This window comes from Mesoplodon mirus, assembly GCF_964341445.2.
Source record: "Mesoplodon mirus genome assembly, chromosome: 5".
NCBI classification, from domain to species: Eukaryota; Metazoa; Chordata; class Mammalia; order Artiodactyla; family Ziphiidae; genus Mesoplodon; species Mesoplodon mirus.
This window is the reverse complement of record NC_138980.1, coordinates 78377381-78404121: the sequence shown is the minus strand read 5'-3', so window position 1 is coordinate 78404121 and position 26741 is coordinate 78377381. Positions and strand designations below refer to the sequence as shown.

General features: G+C 37.7%; 1 protein-coding gene across 1 annotated transcript in view; it reads left to right on the top strand.

The window, feature by feature from the left end:
- Positions 1-26741, top strand: part of CCDC192 (coiled-coil domain containing 192) — a gene marked incomplete at its 3' end in the record, with an annotated part of 200558 nt that overhangs the window by 41670 nt on the left and 132147 nt on the right. Inside the window, exons 4-5 of the mRNA XM_082620304.1 lie at positions 13752-13883; positions 14814-14870. Coding sequence (XP_082476430.1) covers positions 13752-13883; positions 14814-14870 — 189 coding nt within the window. The remainder of the gene's footprint in view (positions 1-13751; positions 13884-14813; positions 14871-26741) is intronic.

Here is a 26741-nt window from a genome sequence, read left to right as displayed (position 1 = left end):
CCATCCCTCCCTCACCCCCTCTCCCCCTCGGCAACCACAAGTCTGTTCTCTATATCTGTGAGTCTGTTTCTGCCTTGTAGATAAGTTCACTTGTGTCATATTTTAGATTCCACATATAAGTGATATCATATGGTATTTGTCTTTCTCTTTCTGACTTATTCACTTAGTATGATAATCTCTAGGTCCATCCATGTTGTTCCAGATGGCATTGTTTCATTCTTTTTTTTATGAATATATTAATTCTTAGTTGCCTAGTAAATATTCAAGTGACAATATTAAGTAGGTTGTTGGATATATGTATCCAACAAGCCAAGTGGTTGTATGTAAAAAAATTGGGAATCATAAACATGTGTATAACTAGTGTTTCAACCATGGCATCTAATGAGATCATCTAGGACTTTCAGATTTTGATATTTAGAGGAGTGGAAGAGGAGGAAAATCTAGCCAAGGAAACAAAGAATCAGGAAGAAATCCAGAGACTCATGTCCTCTAAGCAGTAAAAAGAGTGTTTCACAAGCCATGGTATGCTCAAATGTGTAATATTTTACCAGGAGATTGAATAATATGACCAGAAATGTGTCCACCGCATTTGGAAAAATGAGAATCATAGGCAACCTAGGGAAGATCAGTTTCAGGGGAGTAGTGGAGGGCAGAAGGCAATCGAAGAGAGATTAAGAGAGAAAAATAATCCAGAGTAGCCCTCGTCACAGCCACTGGGAAAATTTTCTTTTCTTTTTTTTTTTCTGTAGCATAAAAAGGAGTTAGGTTAGGAGAGAGGGAGGGAGAGAATTCTGAGAATCTAATTTAAGACTCAGAATTTAGGGGTGCCTCTACTTCTCAGTTAAATGAACCAATTAATTATCTTTTTAATCTAAAGCAATTGGCATTAGCTTTCTATAACACAACTGAAATCGTCTTGATAGATAGAGAAATAAGTGACATACCCAAAACTAAAACTTAGTACAACCCCTACCAAAGGAATACCCTCTGGCCTTTTTCTTGATTGTGACCATGGAAGAAAAGGACAAAGAAGGCTCCCAGAGGTCAGAAACAGAATCAATCAGATCAGAAACCTCCACTCACTGCACTGCCAGGACAGGTCTTAACATTGTTGACTAATATTGATAGAATGTGACATTTGCAATGGCCTATGACAACTGTAAGTTGTTTCTCTTTTCCCCTTTTTTTAAAAGGTAATAATACTGTGATTGTCCTGTTTTCCCTGTATTTTAGACATATTGGGGGGGGGACATTTAAATTTTGTCTTTAGGTGCCTATCATGATGAGTCTCATCTGGATTTGATTTAGAGAGATACACACAAAATGTGAAGCCAGATGTAGGAACTCGAGATGACTTTGGGTTACCTCCTTTTGAGAGAGGAAGTGCACTTTTAGATTAATGTAGAATAGATGCATCATATTATGCAGGAGCATTTGAGGAAAAGCACATCCTCATGAGCATGAGGATATAATTGTGCTGAACACCCAGAGGGTGAATTTTAATTGGCCTCTGTTTTCATGTTTACCTTTTCTGGAGAATAGCTCCTTTAGGCTCCAATCTTTTAATAATCCTGGGGCTCTCAACCACAGTATTCCTGACTAGAGGGAATGGTCTTTAAGCATATGACTGAGGTCCAGTCAATTATGATATCCCATTTTCCTGACAATAAAGAACAATCCAGGAGTGGCCATACGAACATAGACGGGGCCCAAAAAAGGTCCTTTTTCAACTTGTTACTTGAGGACAAATTGTCTTACTATTGAGAACCTGAACCTGGAAGGAGATAGGTAACATCTTCCCCAATGTGTGAAGAAATCTTGTCTGCACTGGGAAATCATGAAGCCAACACACAGGACCAAGATATAGAGGTTAAAAAGAGACAGAATACTATGATTTCTTTGGAGTCTGTGGAATCTAGTTGGGAGTGAAAAAAAATCTACGTCTGACTCCCCACTTATATAAGCCAATAATTTTTTCTTAAAAAAAACGAGTGAGAAGATTGTAAGAAAGTGACAACAGTGTGGGTAGGCAATCATTTTAAGAAGTTTGAGTGGGAAAGGAAGCATAGAAATGAGATGATGACTGGAGGAGGAAGTGGGGGAGTGTTCAATAGACAGCTTTTGTTTATGGGAATTACTATAACATGTTTATATGCTGAGCAGAATCATCCAGAAAGGGTGAGAGAATGAAGAAATGGATGGAGGGCGTGGGCTGTAGAAATTACAGGAGCAAAGCCTTTTGACAGATAGAGGAGATAAGATTCAAAGCCAAGCAAAAGGTTTGGCTTTTGATAGAGGAATATCTTCTCCATTTGTTCAGTAAGAATGCTTTTTCTTTCAATTACCAGAAACCCAATTAAAGTAACATGTTAAGGCCCGCTATCATCGCACATAAGATTAAGTCCAGAGATGGAGCAGTGCCAGGGCTGGTTAATTCTACAGCTCAAGAATGTCAGCAAGAACACAGGTGTTATCCATCCTTTGCCCTACCATCCTCAGTGTTGACTGTGTCTTACCACAATGTCTACAACAATTCCAAGCATTACATGCAGTCAGAACATCCTGTGAAAAAGAGATGTTCTTCCTCATGTATGTCTTTTTAAAAAATCTGGTAAAGTCCTTCTCCTCAGTCTCCAAGGGCCTCTACTGGATTGCAGGCTCATGCCTAAAATCATTTTTTATGCATGGGAATGAGACCAACAAGGCTGGCTGAGCAATTGTGATTCATTCCCTGGAGCTGGACAAGACCAAGTTTCCCTAAACACATGGCTGCTTGGCTAATCCAAATTTGGTGTCTGGTAGTAAGGGATAAATGGGGAAACAACCAATGGGAAACAGATTAGCAGGGCCTGGTGCAGTAAGGTTTCAATATTGGCTGACGAGAAGGTGAGGGAGTAGCCATCTGGCACCTTCTATTTTTTCAGTGAATTATTGATGAGGTGATCATTTGGGGAGAGGATTGAGGGTGGAATTTTGAAGAGAAAGAAAGCATGAAATGATATTTGAGGAAAGGGTAGAGAGTAATAAATAGTTGTCTCAGAGAATAGGGAAGCCAATTTACTAGTAGTAAAATACAATATTTTGATGTCAGGGGAATGTAGAGTACCTGTCTGAGATTTGAGTTCATTAATTTAAAATTAAACCAATCCAATTTTGTTATTTTTTTCAAATAACATTCAGTGAATGGATGTAATGATGACAATTTTCTTACCCACTGAGAGCTAACTAGAAAGTCATTTTATTTTAAAGGAGGTGAAATTCACATAAATACAATTAACCATTTTAATGGATGTGATTCATTGGCATTTAGTGTGTTCACAATGTTGTGTAACCGCCACCTCTCTCAAGTTTCAACGTTTTTTCTTCATCCCAGAAGAATACTTTGTACCCATTAAGTAATGATTCCCCATAATCCCTACCACCCATCCCCTGACAACCGTTAATCTGCTTTCTGTCTCTATGGGTTTACCTATTCTGGATATTTCATACAAAAGGAATCATACAATATGTGACCTTTTGTGTCTGGCTTCTTTCACTTAGCATGATGTCTTCAGTGTTCATTCAAGTTATAGCAAGTATCAGTACTTCATTCCTTTTTATGGCTGAATAAAATTTCATTGCATGTATACAACACAATTTGTTTATCTGTTCTTCTGTTAATAGACATTTGGTTTTCACCTTTTAGCTATTAAGAATAATGCTGCTATGAGCACTTGTCTACAAGTTTCTGTGTGGATATATGATTTCATTTCTCTTGGGTACATACCTAGCAGTGAAATTGTTGGACCATATGGTCCATATAGTAATTCTATTTTTAACTCTTTGATGAATGACAAAACTGTTTCCCACAAGAGCTATACCATCTTACATTCCCTCTAACAACATACAAGTGTTATTTCCCTACATCTTCACCAATGCTTTCTATTTTTTTATTTTTTAAGTCATAGACCTATACACACTATTATATTTAAAATAGATAACCAACAAGGACCTACTATATAGCACAGGGAACTCTGCTTAATATTCTGTAATAACCTAAATGGGAAAAGAACTTGAAAAGAATAGATACATGTATGTGTATAACTGAATCACTTTGCTGTACACCTGAAACTAACATGACAACATTGTTAATTAACTATACTTCAATATAAAATTTTTTAAAAATCATAGTGGCTGTGAAGTGAAATGTCATTATGGTTTTGATTTGCATTTTCTTAATTAATGATCAATTATGTTGAACTTTATTAAAATTAGGAAACATCCAATTTTATTCATACAATTATTAATCACAATTGCAGAAATAGATTTATAGTGCCACATATCAATAACAAAATGGGAAGGAAATGAAACATTAGAGACATCTTGTAAAGTTGCAAAGAAACACACATTAGGCTAAAAATCTACAGTTAAACCATGGTTTCACAAGAGGTTATTTCACTTCTGCATTTTTGCAATAAGCTATTCCTTATGGTTATTTTTCTCTTTACCAGCTTGTCCAGATTTGGCTTCATGTGTAAGAACTTTCTGGTCTTTGTCAAGTTTTAGCCTGCTGATCACTACCTTGCTCTGGTGAATGCCCGTATGAACAGTTGTGCCATTAGTCTTCTCACAACGCACCTGCTTGATGTAGATGATGTATTTTTTTTTTGCACACCTGGACTACCTTGCTGATTCGCTAACCTCTGTAGTGTCTTCAAACCACCCAGATCCCATTGTTCTTGTGGATGGGCATGAGCAGATGTACTTCTGCCACAGCTCCTTGGAGAGCAGGGACGGCATGATCTTCCTGTGCATGTGAGGGGACACTGAAGTAATTTTTGTTGCCTCCTGAGATCAGAAAGGCGTCAAACTTCATGCTAACGACAATCTTGTACCAGGCATGCTTTCAAACACCTCTTCATGTGTTTGTTGGCCATTTGTTTACCTTCTTTGGAGAAATATCTATTCAAGTCCTCTCCCCATCTTTTTTTTTTTTGGCCTCAAGACATGTGGGAACCCACCAGAGATTGAACCCATGGCCCCTGCAGTGGAAGCCAGGAGTTTTAACCACTGGACCACCAAGGAAGTCCCTCCTCTGCCCATTTTTTAATTGTTTTTTTTTCTCTTTTTGTTTTTGGGTTGTAAGAGTTCTTTATACATATATTCTGGATACTAAATCTTTATCAGACATATGATTTGCAAATATTTTTTCTCATTCTATAGGTTATCTTTTCACTTTCTTGATAATGTTTTTCCTGCACAAAATTTTTAATTTTGATGAACTCCACTTTAACTATTTTTTATTTTGTTGTTCCTGCTTTTAGTGTCAAATAATCCATTGCCAAATTCAAGATCTTGAAGATTTTCCCGATTTCTTCTAAAAGTTTTATAGTTTTCGCTCATATATTTAGATCCATGTTAAGTTAACTTTGTTTATGGAGTGAGATGGGGTGGAACTTCATTCTTTTGCATGTGGTTATACAGTTGTCCCAGCACCATTTGTGAAGAGACTCTTCTTTACCTATGGAATGGTCTTGGCACACTTGCTGAAAACCAGCTGACCATAGATGTTTGGGTTTATATCTGAACTCTCAATTCTATTCCATTGGTCTGTTTGTCTATCTTTATGCCAGTATGATACTGCTTTTAATTACTATAGCTTTGTAGTACATTTTGAAATTGGGAAGTGTGCATTCTCCAACTTTGTTCTTCTCTTACAAGATTGTTTTGGCTATTCTGGGTCCTTGAGATTCCATAGAATTTGAGGATTGACTTTTCCATTTCTGCAAAGAAAGCCATCGTAATTTTAGAAGGGATTGCCTGAATCTGTGGTTAGCTTTGGGAGTTTTGTCATCTTAACAATATTAAGTTTTGTAACACATGAACAGGAGATATTTTTTCATTTATTTAGGTCTTCTTTAATTTCTTTGAGCAATGTTTTGTAATTTCCAGTGTATTGCTCTTTCACCTCCTTGGTAAAATATATTCCTTGCTAGTATATTCTTTTGGATACTATTATGAATGGAATTATTATATTTCATTTTTGGATTGCTCATTGCTGGTTGTATTAATCATGCTTTTTATTTTCTGTAATTCAGATGATTTGACATCTGAGGCCTTGCTGACCCTGGAGAGACTGCCTCCCCCAGTGCTTGCCAATCCCTAGAGACTTCCTTGTGAGTGTGCCTTTCTTATGAAAACTAACCAATCCAAAGCCTGCACCCCACCACCTCCTCTAACAGGCTCTCATACTCAGGGCCACTATTCCGCTGCCCTAATCACCCCAGGTACAGGTACAATACAACTAGGGACAACCCTGATGCTCCAGAGCCCACTGAAGTTATTCAAACTAGCCAATCCTAACCCTGCCTATATTTACTAACCCCTTCCTTCCCATGGAAACTACAATAAATGTTCTTGTCTACATTTTCCCCTTGCTTCCTCTACTTCCTTACTGATCCTGTAATTCCCATGTGCCCCCCAGCCGCCATAGCGTGACCCTCTCATTATGTGGCATGCCCCCTCCTCTTGGGGACTGTAACAAACTATCTTTCCAATGACAATCATCTCCTAATCTGTTGACCTCACTACACCTGAATAATAATAAAACCTACATTTTAAAACACAGGCGTATAGCAACCCAAATTGATTTTTGTATGTTTATCTTGTACCTTGAAACTCTACTAAATTCACTTATTAGATCTAGTAGTTATTCTTTTTTGAAGATTGTTTGAAATTTTCTATATATAGAATCATGTCATCTTCATATAGAGACAGTTTTATTTTTTCATTTCCAGTTTAGATATTTTATTTTTTTCTTCCTTAATTGGTCTGGTTAGGACTTTCAGTACAAAGTTGAATAGCAGTGGAGAAAGCAGGCATACTTGTCTTGTTCCTGATCTTAAGGGAAAAGCTTTCCATCTTTCAACATTGAATATGATGTTAGCTGTGGGTTTTTCATAATTGCTCTTTATCATGTTGAGAAAGTTTTCTTCTATTCCTAGTTTGCTGATTGCTTCTATCATATCATGAATTTTGTCAAATACTTTTTCTGTACCTACTGAGATGATCATGTTTTACTTTTCCTTCATTCTACTAAGGTAGCATATTATAGTAGTTGTAGGTGTTTTTATGTTCGACTGCCCTTGCATTCCTGGGATAAATTCCACTTAGTTGTGGTGTATACTCTTTGAAAGTCTACTATTTCCTTATTAATCTTTTGTCTACATGTTCTATCCATTATTAAAAGTAGGGTAATAAAGTCTCTAGCTACTCTATGACTATATATTACTATCTATTTCTCTCGTAAATTCTGTTAATAGTTGTCTCATATATGGAGGTTTGTTGTTTGATGCATGTATATTTATAATTTAGATGAATTAACCCTCTTATCAATATATATCCTTCCCTGTATTTTGTAAAAATTTGACTTGGCATCTATTTGATGTTATCTGATATGAGTAGAGCCACCCCAGCTCTCTTTTGGCTACTATTTGAATGGAATACCTTTTTTTTTTAATCCTTTCACTATTTGTGTCTTTGAGTTGGAAGTTAGTCTCTTACAAGCACAATATAGTTGGATCATTTTTTAATTCATTTTGCTAGTCATTGTCTTTTAATTGGTGGGTCAAATCCTTTTACTTTTAAAGTACTACTCATAATAAAGGACATAATTCTGCCACTTTGCTACTCGTTTTCTATACACCTTATATTTCTTTGTTATTCAATTCCTCCATGTTGTCTTCTTTTGTGTTTGATTTTTTCCTACTGTACCATTTTAATTCCCATTTCATTTTCTGTATCTTCTTTAGTTATTTGCTCCTATAATATGTATGTTAGTATACTTGGTAGCTGTCCATAGTGTCCACAAATCCCTTAGGCTTTGTTCATTTCTCTGTATTTTTCTTTTTTTCTGTTCCTCAGACCAGGTAATTTCAGATGTCCTATCTTCAAGTGTGCTGATTCTGTCATCTTCCCACTTATATCTGCTATTAAAATATTTTAGTGATTTTTCATTTCAACTATTTTGCTTTCCAACTCCAGAATTTCTATTTCATTTTTTAAAAATAACTTTTATCCCTTTATTCATAGCCCCTACTTGTGCATACATCATTCTTCTAATTTTCTTTGTTTCTTTGCCCACGGTTTCTTTCAGCTCTTTGAGCATATTTAAGATAATTAATTTAAACTATTCATCCACTAAGTCGAAAAGTCCAATGTCAAGGTTTCCTCATGGATGGTTTTTATCAATCTATTCTTGATTTTTTCAATAAATGAGTCAAACTTTAATTTGTGAGCTTTGTAATTTTTCATTTAGAACTAGGCATTTTGAAAAGTACAATATTGCAACTCTGAAAATCAGATTCTTTCTCCCTCCCCAAGAATTGATGTTGTTGCTTATTGAACCCTACAATTGTATATTTGTTTAGTTACTTTTCCAAACTAATTTTGCAGAGACCATACTTTTTGTCATGTGTGGTTCCTAAAGTCTCATATTCCATTACCTCAGCAGTTAGCCAGTGACATGACAGAGATTTCCTTGAATGCCAGCATCTTTCTTCATCAAGCACTTCCCTGGATGCTGAAAGTGTTCTCCAGAGCTTGGAAATGGTTTGTTCTGACAGTTCTTGCCAGCTCAAAAATTATTTAAGTGGGAGGACCAATTCCTGGAGCTTCCTACTCTGACATCTTTTTTGAAGTCCAAGTCACTTTGTTTTAACTATCATCTTGAATACCAATATAAAATATATAAGTACCCCTTCTTGACTGCAGTGATAAACTGTGCAATGAATACAGTTTATCTTTCTTTGACTTTTAACTGTATTGCATTACCTTTATGATGATCTTTTATTGAACATTGAGGTATATATTAAAAGTTGAATTTTTAATGGATTTACACAGCCAGTTGTAAATTTTAGTGGATTTAAAACTTTCATGTATAATATGAAAGTTGTCACTTTGTTTTACATAATTCTTATGACAAATGTAGCTCATGCTTTTAAAATCATCTCTTCCCTCCAAATTTGTTAGAATCAAGGGCAGAGGAGAAGGGCCCTGCTCTTCAAAAATCAAAGGAAGAATATTAGCCTCCCAGCATCATGTGAACCATATGTTCCAGCAAAGATAGCTAATTAGGATACAGAAAAATTCATTATTTAAATAATAAATGCATTTCTACCCTCTTTTTGTAAGCAGATACCTGTTACTAAGTTGGACTGAGCTTTTATTTTTATGCTCTTTCCAAAGAGTAACTCTGTAAAACCAAACAGTTCTTATGAAAAAAGAAAAAGAGAAAGGAAAAAAAAAGCAATAAAAAGGATGCAATGACCAAGGTCCCCGAGTTTTTAAATTCAAATGTGATATCTTGCAGCTGCTAACTTGGCTGTCCTCTTACTTACTTTGATGCCTTGTTTTCTATCCCATAATCTGAATTTGAATTTAAGCAGCATTCCTAAGGGCGTCCTAAATTTAAAATTAAATTTTGAAAAGTTCTAAAACACCCATCAAAACAATAGGGTGAATTCAAAATGGCAGCTAGTATCTTGCAACTCAGCAATAGAGTACTTTTTAAAAAATAAATTTATTTATTTATTTATTTTTGGCTGTGTTGGGTCTTTGTTGCAGGCTTTCTCTAGTTGAGGCGAGCAGGGGTTACTCTTTGTTGTGGTGCACAGGCTTCTCGTTGCAGTGGCTTCTCTTATTGCAGAGCATAGGCTCTAGGTGCATGGGTTTCAGTAATTGTGGCACGTAGACTCTAGAGTGCAAGCTCAGTAGTTGTGGCACATAGGCTTAGCTGCTCCGCAGCATGTGGGATCTTCCTGCACCAGGGCTCAAACCCATTTCCTCTGCATTGGAAGGCGGATTCTTAACCACTGTGCCACCAGGGAAGTCCCTAGAGTACATTCTTCTATGTAGTACTTAAAAAAAATACTTAAATGTATAATTTTTATCTTATTTCATTTTATTGTCTCTCATTTTTTCTCTTCTTTCCTTTTGGATTAGCAGGCTTATTTGATAGGTCATTTTCAAAAAGGCTGGGGGAATATCAATTGTCCTATGCTGATAAACAGTTTCATCATTATATAATGGAATCCAACACTAGTTCTTGCCCCAATGTATCCACATGAGGAAGAGATAATAAGATCCCTTTATCCTGCTTTTGTGAGATTATGATACATATGTGAATTAAAACTCATAGCTTAAAAAGTCAATAAATGGAATGTTCTTAGCAAATATTGCTTCTGGCCAATTTGACTGAGTCTTATTATAAGTTCTGACAGAATTCTCCATCCATCCTTCTGGGGAATTTATGACCTAGTTAGAATACACATGACTGGAGAACTACTCTGTAAAAATATAGCAAAGTACCATAGTAAAATGTTATTATGGGTACCTAGATCATAGCATCAGAGGCTTGTGGGGTCAGGCCTAAAGCATAGATCTGCTGGTTCCTTGTCAAGGTTTCTTAGAGTTAAACTGAATCTGAGCTAAACATATTTGACTCAAAGGGATATTCAGACAGAAACCCATTATAAGAAGAGAGGAAATAGATGGGATTGGTATTTATATAAGAAGGAAGCAAGATGGCAGCACAGAATTCTCAAGTCTTAGGAAAAAGGAAAATAAATTTCCTTCAGGTAAATAAGTAAACACACTGAGAAAGAATGCTGAAAGCCACATGATCATGGGGGTGGGGTGTGTGTTGGGGGGTAGTCATAGATCTCATATTTGCAGGCAGCCTCAGAGTTAGGGTTTGGATATAATTTAGAACCCAGAGTAGGAAGCAGACCAATGTAGATCCAAATCCAACCTGTTCTTATTAGCTGTGGGTAAGCTGATCTGCCCCTAAAAGCACCTAGCCCTCAATCTTTAAAATAGTAACAACAAAAAATATAAACAAAATGTGTGGTATGCTGTAGCTACCAAATAAATGTTAGTTACTGCTGTTTTTCCACAGACTTTACTCACTTGTGGTCAAGATCATGGAATTTTGGTATCAGATAATGTATCAGTAGAAAGCTTATGATAGCAAGTAAGAGAAAACTCAACTAAACTCCTAAATAATATGGAAACTTATAAGCTCACTAAGTGTTAGTCCCAAGGTAGGAGATGCTTCGAAGTTAGTTGATAAAACATTTCAATAATGTCAACAAGACCCAGTTTTTTCTGTTGTCCACACTTCCATTCAGAGTGTAGCTTCATTATATAACTGGTTTCCTGGATGTTTGTAGGATGGCTACAGTAGCATTCATATCTGGTAGAGATATGAGAATGTACTTTCCCAAGTCATCAAGGTTCCTTCTGTGCAGTGTGAGTGGTCCAAATTACGTCACATTTCTTCATACATTAACTGTTGCCAGAGAAAAGCCAGGATCTGATTGGTTTAGACCTTGATTCCTAAGCCAATCAGCAAGAATGATGATGGGATTGTTATGATTATAAGGCCCCACTCCTGGGGTCAGATTTGGGCTTAGGGAATCAGACTCAATGTCCACTACTGAAAACTTGGGTTCCAATATTTACTTGCTATGTCCTTGGACAACTTATACAACCTCATTGAATTTAGTAAATTTCCTTACCTGCAAAATGATTATGAAGCTGAATTGAGATGAATAAATATGAAAACAAAACATTCTCAGAATATCTGGTATGTAGTAAGCACCCAGTAAATATTAAGTATTATTAATATTCTTATTCTTCTTCATCTATACACTTTCATATTATGTAAAAGTTTTTAAATTGTCTGCTTTTCTGAGTAAATTGTGAGTTTTCTAAAATATAAACAGTATCACCTTCATTTCTTACCTCCAAAGTCTTACATGTAATAAATATCCAACGTATTTTTTAACAATTAGTGAATAAATGAATATCTATTGCGTGAATGAATAAAGGCCTAAAAAACAATAGGAATAGATTTTAAAATGGTGACTGGATGAATTATATAGATCAGTCAGGCTATGGAAACAAAATAGGCCAGATTGAGAAAGAATATATTTGAGATTAAAGAAAATATCAGACCTAGAGAGGCCTCTTTTCCTGAAGACTAGAGTGGTTATAGGAAGTAGCAAACAAAATACAGTTTCACTTTAGGGTAACCAGTTCACAGAGGCTGTGATGTCTTCAGATACTTTATTTTACAATTTGATAAATAATAAATATTGGGGTAGAACCCATATAAATGCTTACAGAAGTCTAGAGGAGGTGGAAGAAACGATAATAATAGCTACTGAGTATTTGATTTATTCCAGGCATTGTTCTAAGTGTTTCTCTTGTATAAACTCATAAACCTCAAAACAAATGCATGAGGTAAGTACTATTCTTTTTATCCCCATTCCCATTTACAGATAGGAAAATCAAACTCAGAGAGTCTGAGCAGCTTGTCCAAATTACAGAGATAGCAAATAGCAAACTGGGACTTTTACCCAAAGGCTCTGACTCCACAGTCTGTGTCTTTAGCCATTACACTAAACTGTGTGATAAAATGGAAGGGTGCTCAGAGAAACTAGACTACATTTCCAAAGCATCATATACCTGAGAGTTAGATGTGTTAGTGCCCATGTGGAGCACTGCAGGCCTCCCAGGTCACTGAGAGCTGGAAAGTAAAGCCAACAGTTCACAGCATATGTGTTCCCTCTGACCCTCCTGCTGCACTTTCATCATCGCATGCACATAACACAATGGTTGCACAGAGAGCCAACTAGACAAATATTTTTTGAGTGATTGATGGTGTGGATGGATGGATGGATGGATGGATGGATGGATGGATGGATGGATGGATGGATGGGTGGATGGGTGGGTGGGTGGATGGATGGATGGATGGATGGATGGATGGATGGATGGATGGATGGGTGGGTGGATGGGTGGATGGATACCAGTATATATGATGTGCCCAACTTATTTCCATGGCAGACCAATCTCTTAATGCTTCTCCATTTGGTAAATTGTCTTTAAATATTTGTTGCCCTTTTCAAGATGAGACAGTATGCTTTGCAATAATACTTGGAGTAATATGAAAGACATACTTAGAGATAAGCCGTGCCTAAGAGAATGAGAGTTGGAATGCATACAAGGTTGTGTGTCCCTTTCCAGGAACTCTTTCAGAATTGTTGCTGAGCTATAGAGAAAAAGCACAATAAGCTTCCTGAATGAAAGAAGTTAGTCCAGGGGTTCTCCAGGGGAGCTAAGGGACTAGGGACTATCAAACTACCACTCTCCTCAAGAGGAAACAGTAAAACAGTCACTTCTAGACATTTTTTGGTTATGGTTTAGCATAGATCTGCCACTGATCAGACTTTAACTAGAAATTCCTGCATTTCCCTTCAGTTCCTTCTACCTCACTGCTTAATGGTAAAGATCCAAGGAAGTCAGAACTCCTGCTCTTTCTAGACAGCTGTAGTCCCCCAAGAGTTAAGTTTCAAAAACCCTATGTAAACCACAATAAAGATTTCAGGTTCAGCTGTACAAGTAAAGTGCAATGTTTAAACATAATAAAGATGACTGTTGAGATTGTTGCACCACAAATCTCTCTGCCTGCTGAACTATGTGGTCTCATCTCTTGCTCAGAAAGATCTTTATTATTAAAAATAAATAAAACCAACATTATTTCCTTAACTCTCTATACTAGTCATTTGTCATCTATGAGGAATGTTTCAAAAGCCATTTTCATATTTAATAGATATTGGTGGAAGGCAATTCATTTATAAGTCGGACTTTTAAAAGGAGCTTTAAAAAAATCATTGTACTTCCATACACTTACAAGCAAATGTCTTTAGCTTGCAGCCTCTGAAGGAACAAAATCAAAGCTGCTTGAACAAGTTTCCTGGCTGGAGAAAAAACTAGAGGCTCTGGACCGAAAGGAGGACAGTGGGGAACCATATGAAAAAATGGTCCTTGAAAAAGACCAGGTATGTTGTAGAAGAGAAATAATCTTTATTTCTAAAGATTACCTAAACTTATATGAACTGACAAATCTATAGTTATTTCTTGCTGGGTTGGAAGTCCATATTTAAGTTCAAGATGGTAAATAACAGCATTTGTATTTGCTCAATGTAACTGTATTCCCTGATGAATATTCACATACAAAAATTAACTTTCTTGGTGATATTTTTAAAGTTTGCTTGATATGTATTCTTTTGAACCATATTAGCTGAATATTCTATTTATTTTGTACATGATATTGACTACATAAATGTTTTTTGGTTTTCAAGGTTGAACTTAATCAAGGAATAGCTTCTTTCTCTGTAGTGAAACAAGTGGATCAAAAAATTTTTCATTGACTTTTAATAAATCACTTTCTAAGAAATTACCAATCTCTGAATTTCTAGATATTTATATATGTCATTACATAAATTTTTCTCTTGTTTGTTTATCATATTAGTTTGTATCTGCCTTTGGGATAGATAGATAATCTGCATCTATATGTAAATATGTATATTCACACAAAACATATCCATATATTCCAAAGGCAGATACAAATCCATTGGCTCCCACATATATGTATATATGAAATAAGGTGGGTTAACATTACCTGCAGTACATCAAGCAAACATTATTTTTCCCAATCATCTGCTAATTATTAATAATTCATGTACTCTGTTGTTGGATTCTTCCATAGAGTGGAAGAGAGAGAGGGATGGGAGTGATGATTTCTTTCTTTCTTTTATTTTTTTGGGAGGGGAACGATGATTTCTTTAATGATGATTTTCAAAACATCTAGCTGAGATAATGCTGCCATTCATAAGATATGAGAACTGGTACATGTTTATATCTGGAACACTTTGAACGTATAAAAGGAGGAGTTATGTACTTTGTTTCTAAACTTTGCTCCTTTTCAGTGTATTGAAAAATTACAAGCTGAAGTGAAAGCTTCCCAGCAGCAACTTGTAGACTATGTAAGTGTTTTTCTCCTTTATTTATCCCTTAATTTATATCATTGTTATTCTAGAAATGAACACAAACTTTTCAGAAGTTATAACTACGGTTTCTCCTCTGCAAACCAAATCACAAAGCTAAGAATCAGTATTTTTATTACCTCTACAAAGTTGCTTTCTATAAATTCAATTCTGGTTTATGTTGATGATAAAAATTACAAAACTGAGTTCTTATATTTAATCAGATGGTCTAATCAGGTACTATCAGGATAAGAGAACTGGAAACTAAGGGTAGAAAGACAAGCAAGTCAGGCTATTTTAGTGAGTGAATGGAAGTGGAAATTATAGATACCTCACATATAGGCGTAGGGAAGTGCTTCTTAAACTTTAGTATATCAAGAAGTATCTGGAAAAGTTTTAAGAACAAATTGCTTGGAGTTTTCTATATGCCTAGGATAGGACCTGAGGATACGTACTTCTAGGGGATGCTAGATTCGGATGCTGCTGCTATTGCCCACCTTTACACCATATTTTGAGCAGCATTGTTTTATATATATTTATTTTGCCCCAGTCTTGTGATTTCTAGGCAAGTGCTCATATAAACAAATCAGACACGGAACTGTCCATTTTGTGCTACAAGTCCTCCCCTGAGAGAGAGACCCTCTGAAGTTCCAGGAAAATTTTCATTTTTACTTTAGCCTGTCTTCACTCAGAGAACAACTAATGAGCATCTCCTGTCACAATAGCCTTGTGTATCCACGTGCATAAACCAGTGATTGTCACCCTGCCACTGTCCCTCCCCAAGGATCGGAACAACCCTGATGCCTTAAGTGTTTCCTCAGAGTTGATCACCATTTTTTAGTTATCTCCTCCATCCATATCCTGGGTGTTATGGGATGACTTGATTAAGAACAGTGGCCAGTCATGTTCAATGGCCAATCTGAACAACAACAAACTCAGACGCATCTGAGACCTGAGAGGCTGCAGCCCCAAAGTCCAACAGAAAAGACTGCAAAATAATAAATTCTGGTTACCATCCGTTTGGGATTTGCCATGAGCTGATCCGGATAAAATCATGGTGATTGCCCCATTTTTGTGCTGGGGTAGAGAAAAGCCAATCTGCTGTGGCAGTTAGCAGCGTTTTAAACTCTAAATTTAGAATCTTTTTGGCCTCGTGTGCTCAATTGACCAATACTGAACATGACTAAGGCCTGCATCTGTGGCACTGTGACAGACTCAGAGAGAAGTATATCTCATTAGCCCAGCATTCTGTCCCAGATGTCTCTCCCCTGCCCTGCCCTTCAGGGTGCCAGATACTGACTTTTGTCAGAGCATGTCACCTCATGCCAGATGGATACCTACAGCCATTCGCTCGGGGAGTTTTTAGCTCAGAATTTTTTAAGGAGATATAGTTGCTAAGGTTCAGTTATTAGCCTCCAGCCTCTCTTCATGAAAAACTGATGAAAAAGCATGGTCATGGTTGCCTTTGGGAAATTCTCGTGGTGTCTTCTTCCACTGCCTAGCATCTGTGGATTCTATTCCTGTACCACGCTGTTCCTGTCCCAGGCATGTCCGAACTGGGAGCGTTCCCTCGTCTTAGGGCCTTGATACCAACCACTGAGATTTCCTCTGTGGAATTGTTCAATGTTCAGATTATAATATAGCAGTATAATCATCAAAGTTTTGCTTCAACTCATTGAGAATATTTAAATGAAAATAATATTAATAAGTGTTTACTGAGAGTGGACTATGTGTCTCCTATGGGGTAGGTGCTTCATATGTTATCTATTTTGTCTCAGTACAACTCAAAAGGGTGAGCATTGTTTTTCAGATAAGAAAACTGAGTCTTAGAAATTAGATCATTTGTCACACACGTCGATTCTGAAATCCATACTTTTGCTGTCACAACTTGCTGCCTCTCCAAATTATATTCCCTACATGCCATTGGATGTGTCAAACGGTGTTGATAAAGGTTCTATCTCCAATCTCCTTTCTCCCCATATTCGTTCAGAGGGATTAACCAGTTCGTAATTCTTCAACTCGTCCATGCAAATAAGCAACCCCTTCCACCCCCTCCAAGTTCTTTCTATCTTAATCATCTTCTGATTACATCTCCTTAGTGCTGTAATGAGCATTTCTTAAAACACTATTCCTGGAGAAAAACATTCTATGTTAATAGGTATTCTGCACAAGAAAATGAGAGGGGCATTGGAAATAAAGTTAAATTAAATGTGTTTATTTACTGCAGGATTTACCAGTGTACAAACAATCTCCAAAAAAGGCCCGCGTATTTCATTTTCCATTGGCATTTGTCCTTGAATGATATTTTAAACACACAACTTTGGAGACTGCTGGCACACTGCATCGAATTAAAGCACTAGGCTTGCTAAATATGACCTGAATATCTTGCTGATAACCTAGGTTCAGCACACACAAAGTCAAATTGATCATCTTCTATTCTCATTTCTTCAATGTGTTCCTCTGTGTGTGTCCCTCAGGCATGGCGAATAACATCACACTGCTGTTACATATTCTAGATCCAAACTACAAAACAGAATTAAAATCCCACCTGTCTCTGCTTCCGTCCTACATTTAGTTAACTGTCAGCCTCTGAGTATGCTTCTACACGTTATCTCTCTTCCGTGTCTTTGATACCATTATCCTGCCAATCCCTAGCTCTTTTTGACCATCATATATCTCAGTTATTGCAACTGGCCCCAAATTATCAACATATTCAAGTTCAGAGCCCTCACTACCCTTGCCCACCGCCCCACCCAAACCACAGTGTAGCCCACTTGCTCTCACATCATCAAGCCCTGCTTGCAGAGGAGAGAAAGGATAAAAGCCACGTGTAGGATGTGGGGTGGGGACAGAAAACCAAACAGAGCCAAAGATTAACACTAACAGGGAGAATGAAATGTACTGGAGAGTCAGAGAAGAGAAGCGGGATAAGGGACCCAGGTGGTGGGAGGATGCCGTGAGGAGACAGGAGATCAGAAGGCTCCTGGGAGTGCTGGGGATGCTTAAGGTTAAGAAATAACCAAGAGTATTCATAGGAGTTGTCGGGCAGTTTGTACTTAAACCTCCTTAAGTGTGTGAAAATCGTGTGCAGAGTCTGGAATTCCTGTCTGGGTGGTACCTCCCAAGTGTAACCCTGCTGCAGGATGTGACCTCTGCAGGGCTCTCCTGGCCTCCCTGCCACCGCCCTGGTGAGGCAACCACAGGACTGTCCCTACCCTTCATCTCCCTGTTCTCATTCACTCCACTCTCTACCTCATGCCCAGCAGGCTAGTAAAATGGAACTGCTTTCTCTACATAGCCAATGTCGGTTGGTGTTCTGTGACTTTGCTCTCTGTGTTCTCGTGGTCTAGCCTTTCCTTCTCTCTCCTCTTTATCCGAATAAACTTTACTCTTTTTATAAGACTCGTATCAGGGACCAACTTCTCCCTTAGCTCCTAGATTACCTTCTCTGAGCTCCTATAGCCTCCTGTACATATATCTATTTTAGCTCAAAATACTACATTTTATCGATGCTATCTGTTTACACCTCTGTCCTCCACTGGCCAGGAAGGTCATAGAGGGCAGCACCAAGAATGTGTGTCTGCTACACACATTCTGGGCCCTAGGCCCTCTGCTCCATTACACCAGGACAGGGTAGGCTCACTGCAACTACTCAATACATGTTGCTGAACTGAATTGAATTTTACTCTGATCACGTCATTTCCCTTGTTCCAATGCCTAGAGGAAGACAGTCATTGTCCATTTCCCCAGAATAAAGTCCAACATCCTGACCACAGCATTTTTCACACTGAAAATAAGGACCTGACCCCTTCTCCTGTCTCCTCTCCATCACACACCTGTGACCCCCAAGGATGCCCACGCATTCCTGCTCTGGTATGTTTGCTCATAATTTTTTGGCAACTGGACTCTGTCCCCACCATTGTGCTTGCCAGATTTTTCCCATTTTTTATCAAGATTGTTCCTTCCGGGAAGTTTGTCTGACCATCAAACCAGAAGTGACCTCTCCTTCCTTGAAACTTTTATAGCACTTCTCAGCACCTGTCTTCTGTCACTTGTCACACTATGATCCAAAATAGAATTATTTGATGTGGCCCAGATCTTCCCCAAGATCGTGAGCACCTGGAGGATAGAGAGCAAGTTTGCTTTTCTTTATGCCTCTCACAGTGTCTGCCTCAATGCCTTGTACAGATTTCATTGAAATGAATTGTTAAAATGGCTAAATTAAAAATAAGGCTATTTTGGAATTTATAAGAGCCCACTTTAAATCTCTGGGAAAGTTATTTTATGACATTTTACTCCTTAGAAATGCCAGTTACATGAGGCATTACTTTCATCTGAATTTGATACTTTCAAGGTATGACATGGAAGGGACAAAAAGTAATGATTCCTTAGAGTGGAAATAGAAGGACAAAAGAGCAGAGAAAGGAAATAGAGTTGTGGGAAACCTCGACTTCAGAACAAGTAAGAAGAGCATCGAAAGGAAATTATGGTCTTAACATGAAAATTAACAAGCCAAGGTCTTGGGTTCTTTTCATTTAGAGTTCACTCTTCCAGAACCCAATAGTTAAATTTTTTTATTGTATAATTAAATTGATAGCTATGAAATGTAGAGAAGATACAAGCCTCAACATTTAAGAGTGAGTTTTTGCTGCTAACATTTTGAAGATTAAAATCTCATCCCATGAACGTGACTTTGCCTGGTCACAGCTTATACTTTTAAAAGATTACAAAGGGCTGCCCCTCCCAATGCACCCGTGGACACCCACTCGAGCCACCCACAGGGCTAACCTGCCCTGGGCATTTTTATCACTCCTTCCCACATGATTTTATCTGCTTAGACACCTATACGGGATTAAACAAATATTTCAAGGGAGTGTTTATAATAACTTAAAGATTATTGTTCACGTTAGGGTAGTTTGAATCAGGACTAGGTATCTTTTAAAAAATCCTTTTCAAATGAATGCCTTCCAAATTGTTGAATCTACTGCTTTCCTATTTTTGGTATTTGGAAAATATAAGTACTCAGCCGTGTGCATTTGCTCTGTCATTGGCGATGTGATTCTCTGCAGTAGGCCAGAGGCTTTACAAAGTAAGGATTTACAAGAGTCACCAATTTAGATCAAGGGCAGACTCCTCTCCCCTAAAATTCCAGGCCCTCTGCTAATTGGTCTTTTTCTACTATGATAGACAACATGAGCTGTTTTTTGTTGTTGCTGCTTTTTGGCTGCCTAAGCACTCAGCAGTACCCTGATATCCTTTCCAACTGCATCTCTCCCATCATACGAAGTCTTGGAAGGACTATAATTCAAAGTACCTTATCAGCTACTATCTGGGAATTGGGCATGTGCCCTAAGGCAATTGGACTCTGAATATTAATTCATATGAAGAGAGGAAAAACACTTCAAACTGATATATCCTACCTTGACACCCTGGCATCATGGCTAAGGAGTGCGCACTACTTCACCAGAACTGCTCTAGCTCCTATTTCTTTTTATTTTTAATGAATTTATTAATTAATTTATTTGGCTGCATCAGGTCTTAGTTGCGGCACGTGTGATCTTTCATTGTGGCATGAGAGCTCCAGAGCGCATGGGCTCATTAGTTGCAGTGCACAGGCTTCTCTCTAGTTGTGGCGTGTGGGCTCCAGAACACAATCTGACTCCATTTTAGGAACCATCAAATAATCCTAATTAGTTTGAAGAAAAGTCCCTTTTTCTTTATGCTCATCAGAATCAAATTTGGTTGTTTACAGCTGAGAAGCTGAAATTCTTATACTATCCAAAGAGTTTTCAAAGTGTGGCCCCTGGACCAGAAGCATCAGAGTCACCTGGGACTTGAAATGCAAATTTTGAGGCCTCATCTCATACCTCCTGAATCAGAAAGTCTGGGAGTAGGATCCAGCAATATGTGTTTTTAAAGTCCTCCAGTGATTCCGATGATGGCTCATGTCTGAGAATCACTGCACAGTCCAATACAATCCTTATCACTTTCAGCCAAGGCCCTCTGCTTTCACAGGCAGCATTGTCCCTGACCAGCATCTCACTGCTGTCCTCATGCTCTCTGGGAAGCATCTCCAGGCCTGGTTCTTAGTACAACCAGCTGGGATAGTGGCATATGCAGGACATGTTTGTCCAACTGACGAGCCAGAGGAGAATGATCTTCCTGCTCCTTCCTCTCTAAAGCCCACACTTCTATGTGCTCTAGAAGTATCACTTCATTCCTGCAGCTTGTCATGACTAACTTGAAGGTATTGTGATGGTAATTAATAATACCTTAGAGTAATACAACAATTTACAGTTTTCTAAATGCTCCCACCCACATTATGTCATCTGTTTTTTGCAACAGTCTTGTGAGGCAGGTGGTAATCCCCCTTTATCAGGTGAAGAAAGTGAGTCAGAGATAGTCAGAAGACTGTTCACAGAAAACAGGTGTGAGCAAAGAGAAGACCTGAAGGTCGATATTCTGACTCCAGGGCCCCTATTTTCATAAACTTGATTTCAGTTTTAATTGAGAATTTTTAAATATATATGCCAACACACAGGCTGGTTGTATCAATAAATTAATTTTTATGATCTTTTAACTTTATTATAATCTATAGACCTAAGGCAGAGTGAATCAGCCTGAGAGACTTTGGTAGCAGGATCTGATAGAGCCCTACCTGGTTTCAATGAGGAATGGGGAAATTCCTTCCCTGTGGGCCATTCTTTTAGAGCCAGACATATTAATCTAAATGGAAAATTCCTCAATGATTATTTATGAACAAAACCCGTTGGTACTAAGTGGCTGCATGTGGGATGAATCTCAGAAATATTTTTATTGCGTTAGTTGATTATGTTATAGTTAACCCTCTCTGCTGTCCTCTTTCCTTGGTTGCGTTATCTGGACTCAGTGACTCTTTGAACCTTCATCTTAACCCTTTATGTGGTTATTCAATGGCTCATCTCACTTGTGCTTGATCTGGAGAGGCTGCAAATCATATAAGAATAACAGAGGTTTTCCAATCCCATTGGCGGGTGTTGCTGCCAAACTTCTTGGTGAGCTTGAGCTCACCAAGGGCTCTGAGCTCTCACTTCACACCAGCAGGCTGCTCATGATCTCTGAAGTGAGTACCCTCTGAACTGGGAGCCATTAAATGGCTTCTGCCCAGCAAGGCGTGGTTAAATAACTAATAACACATGGCTGAGGTGATATTCAACATAACACTTTGGAGTGCCACCAGGATCTTCCTTAATTAAACTTACCTTTTTCGTTTTTTCTTTTTCTGTTTTTTGTTTTTTCCTCAAAAAGCCAACGTACAATACATTGTTGTGAGAACCACTAATCTTAGCCATAGGATCCACTAGTGAAGGCAGATTGAGGGGCAGGGACCTGAGGACTGAGTTTGATCAGTCACATCAAGCAAGCCTGGATCCTGGCTGATACCCAGGTGGCTCATCTTCCCCTCTTTAACCAGATCTGAGTCCTGTTTGTTCATTTTCTATAGATGATAAATAAGTTTAAGCTGAACAAGCACCCAAGGACAATTCCTGCTACTCCAGCTTCTTTAGAACCATTGCATATGTCTGATCTTTGTAAGCCGCCTAACTAGACACATGGTATACCCTTTCTACCTTTTCTGTAAATAACTATTAGCTAACTATGTATTTCTTCAAACATACATTTCATTTTTTTACTTGATAAGCTGGGACTTATACTGATATCCTCTCGAAAGAACATACAGAGTTTAGAGGCCCAAGCACTTCAATATAGATTTTTGGTATAATCTCTACCTACTTGTCAAAAAAAATCAGGTGGGACTAATGCAGGATTGTTCCCAGCACTTTCCCCTTTGATCCTGAGCTGCATTAACCTTTATAAACTGCCAGCCATTAATACTCACACAGAACTCACCCTATACTATTACTACAAGCATCTAATAGAAGGCCACTGGTTCTGGTATCGAGTTCCTGTCGGGCAGAAGAGTAGTAACAGAGAGCTAGGCACTGGGCTGGAAACTTAGCCCTGCTACCCCACCTGCACAACTGGACAAAGGTTACTAAAGTTCTGCTCTTGTCATCTGTGGAAAGAAGCTAATAACATTAATTAGCCTGATAGGGTGCTGTGGAAGATACAAAAACTCATGATGTGAGATAATACCTATGAAGTAGTTGGTAGAGTGCTTGACACATACCAAGATTCAAAAAAGTTATTAACAGTTATTTGAAAATGAACTGTGTCAGTAACAATTCCACAATTTTTATGGGGTTGTGGTTAAAATTGTTAGAATAAAGTACCTCATTTTAGCTGCCAGTTTGCTTATAGAGAGTGCTAGGAAGTTGATTAATCAAAGACTCAAGATTAATTTCCAAGGAGAATCTTGTATCCTGTCAGTACTTCCTCAGCTCATTTCTTCCTCTGGAGAATGTCTTCTGAAGCCTTTTGTAGAACTATCTCCTCGTAATTTAATTGTGTGTCTGTCTTTATCCCTGATTAGACTGTAAGTTGCTTGAGAGTAGACCCTGGGTCTGATTCATGGTGTCTGCCAAGTGGTAGGTTCTCAATACGCATTTGTTGAATGAATGAATGAATCAGTCAATCAATGAGTGAATGGGTAAAGGAAAGTGAGCAGCCTTTCAATACAAGAAAGATCATTTCAGGCTCCACAATTTCCAAAAGAAGATGTCAGTTCTAGCCCCAACCCAGCTGACCATTTCTACCAGACAGCTCTGTGCTTAACTGCATACCAGGGGCTGAACAGGAGTGTCATCCTGGGCTCAGTACTTAGCTTTAAAAAGCTTGAATGAAAGGAAGCATATCACAGAGGAGTACCTGAAATATGGTCCGCTTTTTCCTTTCAGGTAGATACCCTAAAATCCTTCCTGAATTAAGTGCGATCAGCAGAAAGCCACACATCTAGACTGCTCAAGTTGTCCTAGTATTGCTTTTATTGAATGACAGGGAGGTGGTATGGCATGATGCTAATGACTTACTTTAGGAACATTTTATTAAAAAATTGTCTGGTGGAGCTAATTAATGTATTTGCTGTCAGATTATTATTGAGGATATTTCTTATTCTACCAGAGAGTATGTCTTTCCACAATTTCTGCACCAGGAGTACTGTCACTTCCACTGAGCACAGGGCTTGCTTTTATTCCATGGATTCTGTGTTTCTATTAATTGTTATTTTGACTACCAGAAAGGCTGGAGCCAAGCCCTCTCTGCCTCACCTCTAACAAGTGATTATGTAGGATGTCAGGGCACAAACTGTGTGAACCAAGCTTCTCACCTGCTTCCTTACCTTTAGCTCCTTTTTACTGTATCTTTCAAGTTCTTATCTTAGTGGCTTCTAATTCAACTTATTTACCTTTTCAACTTACCCTAAATTCTTTCTGAACTGCATCGGTACAAAATTAAATCAACAAACCATAAGAGAAATAATAAGACTGATTCCATAATAGCACCCTGGGTAGTTCTTCCAGGGTTGGTTCCATGGTCTAGAGATATACCATGTTCTTGAATTGAAAGAATCAATATTGTCAACATGACTATACTACCAAGGCAATCTACAGATTCAATGCAATTCTTATCAAACTACCAATGGAATTTTTCACAGAATTAGAACAAAATAAATTTACAATTTGTATGGAAACACAAAAGACCCCCAAATAGCCAAAGCAATGTTCAGAAAGAAAAACAGAGTTGGAGGAATCAGGCTCCCTGACTTCAGACTATACTACAAACCTTCAATCACCAAACAGTTTGGTATTGGCACAAAAACAGAGAAATATAGATCAATGGAACAGGATAGAAAGTCCAGAGACAAACCCACGCACCTATGGTCACCTAATCTATGACAAAGGAGGCAAGAATATACAATGGAGAAAAGGCAGTCTCTTCAATAAGTGGTGCTGAGAAAATGGGACAGCTACATGTAAAAGAACGAAATTAGAACACTCTCTAACACCATACCCGAAAATACAATCAAAATTTATTAAAGACCTAAACGTAAGGCTGGATATTATAAAACTCTTAGAGAAAAACATAGGCAGAACACTCTCTGACATAAATCGCAGCATTATCCATTTGGATCCACGTCCTAGAGTAATAAAAATAAAAACTAAATTTTAAAATGGAACCTAATTAAACTTAAAAGCTTTTGCACAGTGAAAGAAAACATAACAAAACAAAAATACAATCCACAGAATGTGAGAAAATCTTTGCAAATGAAGTGACTGACAAGGGATTAATCTCCAAAATACACAAATAGTTCATACATCTTTATATAAAAAACACCCCAAACAACCCAATCAAAAATGCGCAGAAGATGTAAATAGACATTTCTCCAGAGAACACATACATATGGACAAAAACCACATGAAAAGATGCTCAACATCACTAATTATTAGAGAAATGCAAATCAAAACTACAATGAGGTATCACCTCACACCAGTCAGAATGGTCAACATCAAAAATCTACAAACAGTAAATGCTAGAGAGGGTGTGGAGAAAAGGGAACTGTCCTACAGTGTTCGTGGGAATGTATATTGGTACAACCATTATGGAGAAGAGTATGGAAGTTCCTTAGAAAACTAAATACAGAACTACCATAAGGATCCAACAGTCCCACCCCTGGGTATATATCCAGAGAAAACCATACTTCCAAAAGATACCTGCACAGCAGTGTTTGTTGCAGCATTATTTACAACAGCCAAGACATGGAAGTAACAAAAATGCCCACTGACAGAGGAGTGGATAAAGAAGATGTGGTACGTATATACAATGGAATATTACTCAGCCATGAAAAGAATGAAATAATGCCATTTACAGCAACATGGGTGGACCTAGAGATTGTCATACTAATGATACTGACTAGTACAATCCTGTTCCATTGATCTATATTTCTGTTTTTGTGCCAGTACCATACTGTCTTGATTACTGTAGCTTCGTAGTATAGTCTGAAGTCAGGGAGTCTGATCCCACCAGCTCCATTTTTCCTTCTCAAGATTGCTCTGGCTATTCGGGGTTTTTTGTATTTCCATACAAACTGTAAAATTTTTTGGTCTAGTTCTGTGAAAACTGCTGTTGGTAGTTTGAGAGGGATTGCATTGAATCTGTAGATTGCTTTGAGTAGTACAGTGATTTTCACAATGTTGATTCTTCCAGTCCAAAAACATGGTACATCTCTCCATCTGTTTGTATCATCTTTAATTTCTTTCATCAGTGTTTTATAGTTTTCTGCATTAGGTACAGAAAAACAAACAACTGTATAGTTTTCTGCATTAGGTACAGTTTAGTCTCATTAGGTACGTTTATCCCTAGGTATTTTATTCTTTTTGGTGCAATGGTAAGTGGAAGTGTTTCCTTAATTTCTCTTTCAGATTTTTCATCATTAGTGTATAGGAATGCAAGAGATTTCTGTGCATTAATTTTGTATCCTGCTACTTTACCAAATTCATTGATTAGCTCTGTTGTTTTCTGGTAGCATCTTTAGAATTCTGTATGCATAGTATCATATCATCTGCAAACAGTGACAGCTTTACTTCTTCTTTTCCGATTTTAATTCCTGTTATTTTTTTTTCTTCTCTGATTTCTGTGGCTAAAACTTTATTGATAAGAGTGGTGAGAGTGGGCATCCTTGTATTGTTCGTGATTTTAGAGGAAATGGATTCAATTTTTCATGATTGAGAATGATGTTGGCTGTGGGCTTGTCATATATGGCTTTTAGTATGTTTAGGTAAGTTCCCTCTATGCCTACTTTCTGGAGGGTTTTTATCATAAATGGTGTTGAATTTTGTCGAAAGCTTTTTCTGCATCTACTGAGATGATCATATGGTTTTTATCCTTCAGTTTGTTAATATGGTGTATCACATTGATTGATTTGCGTATACTGAA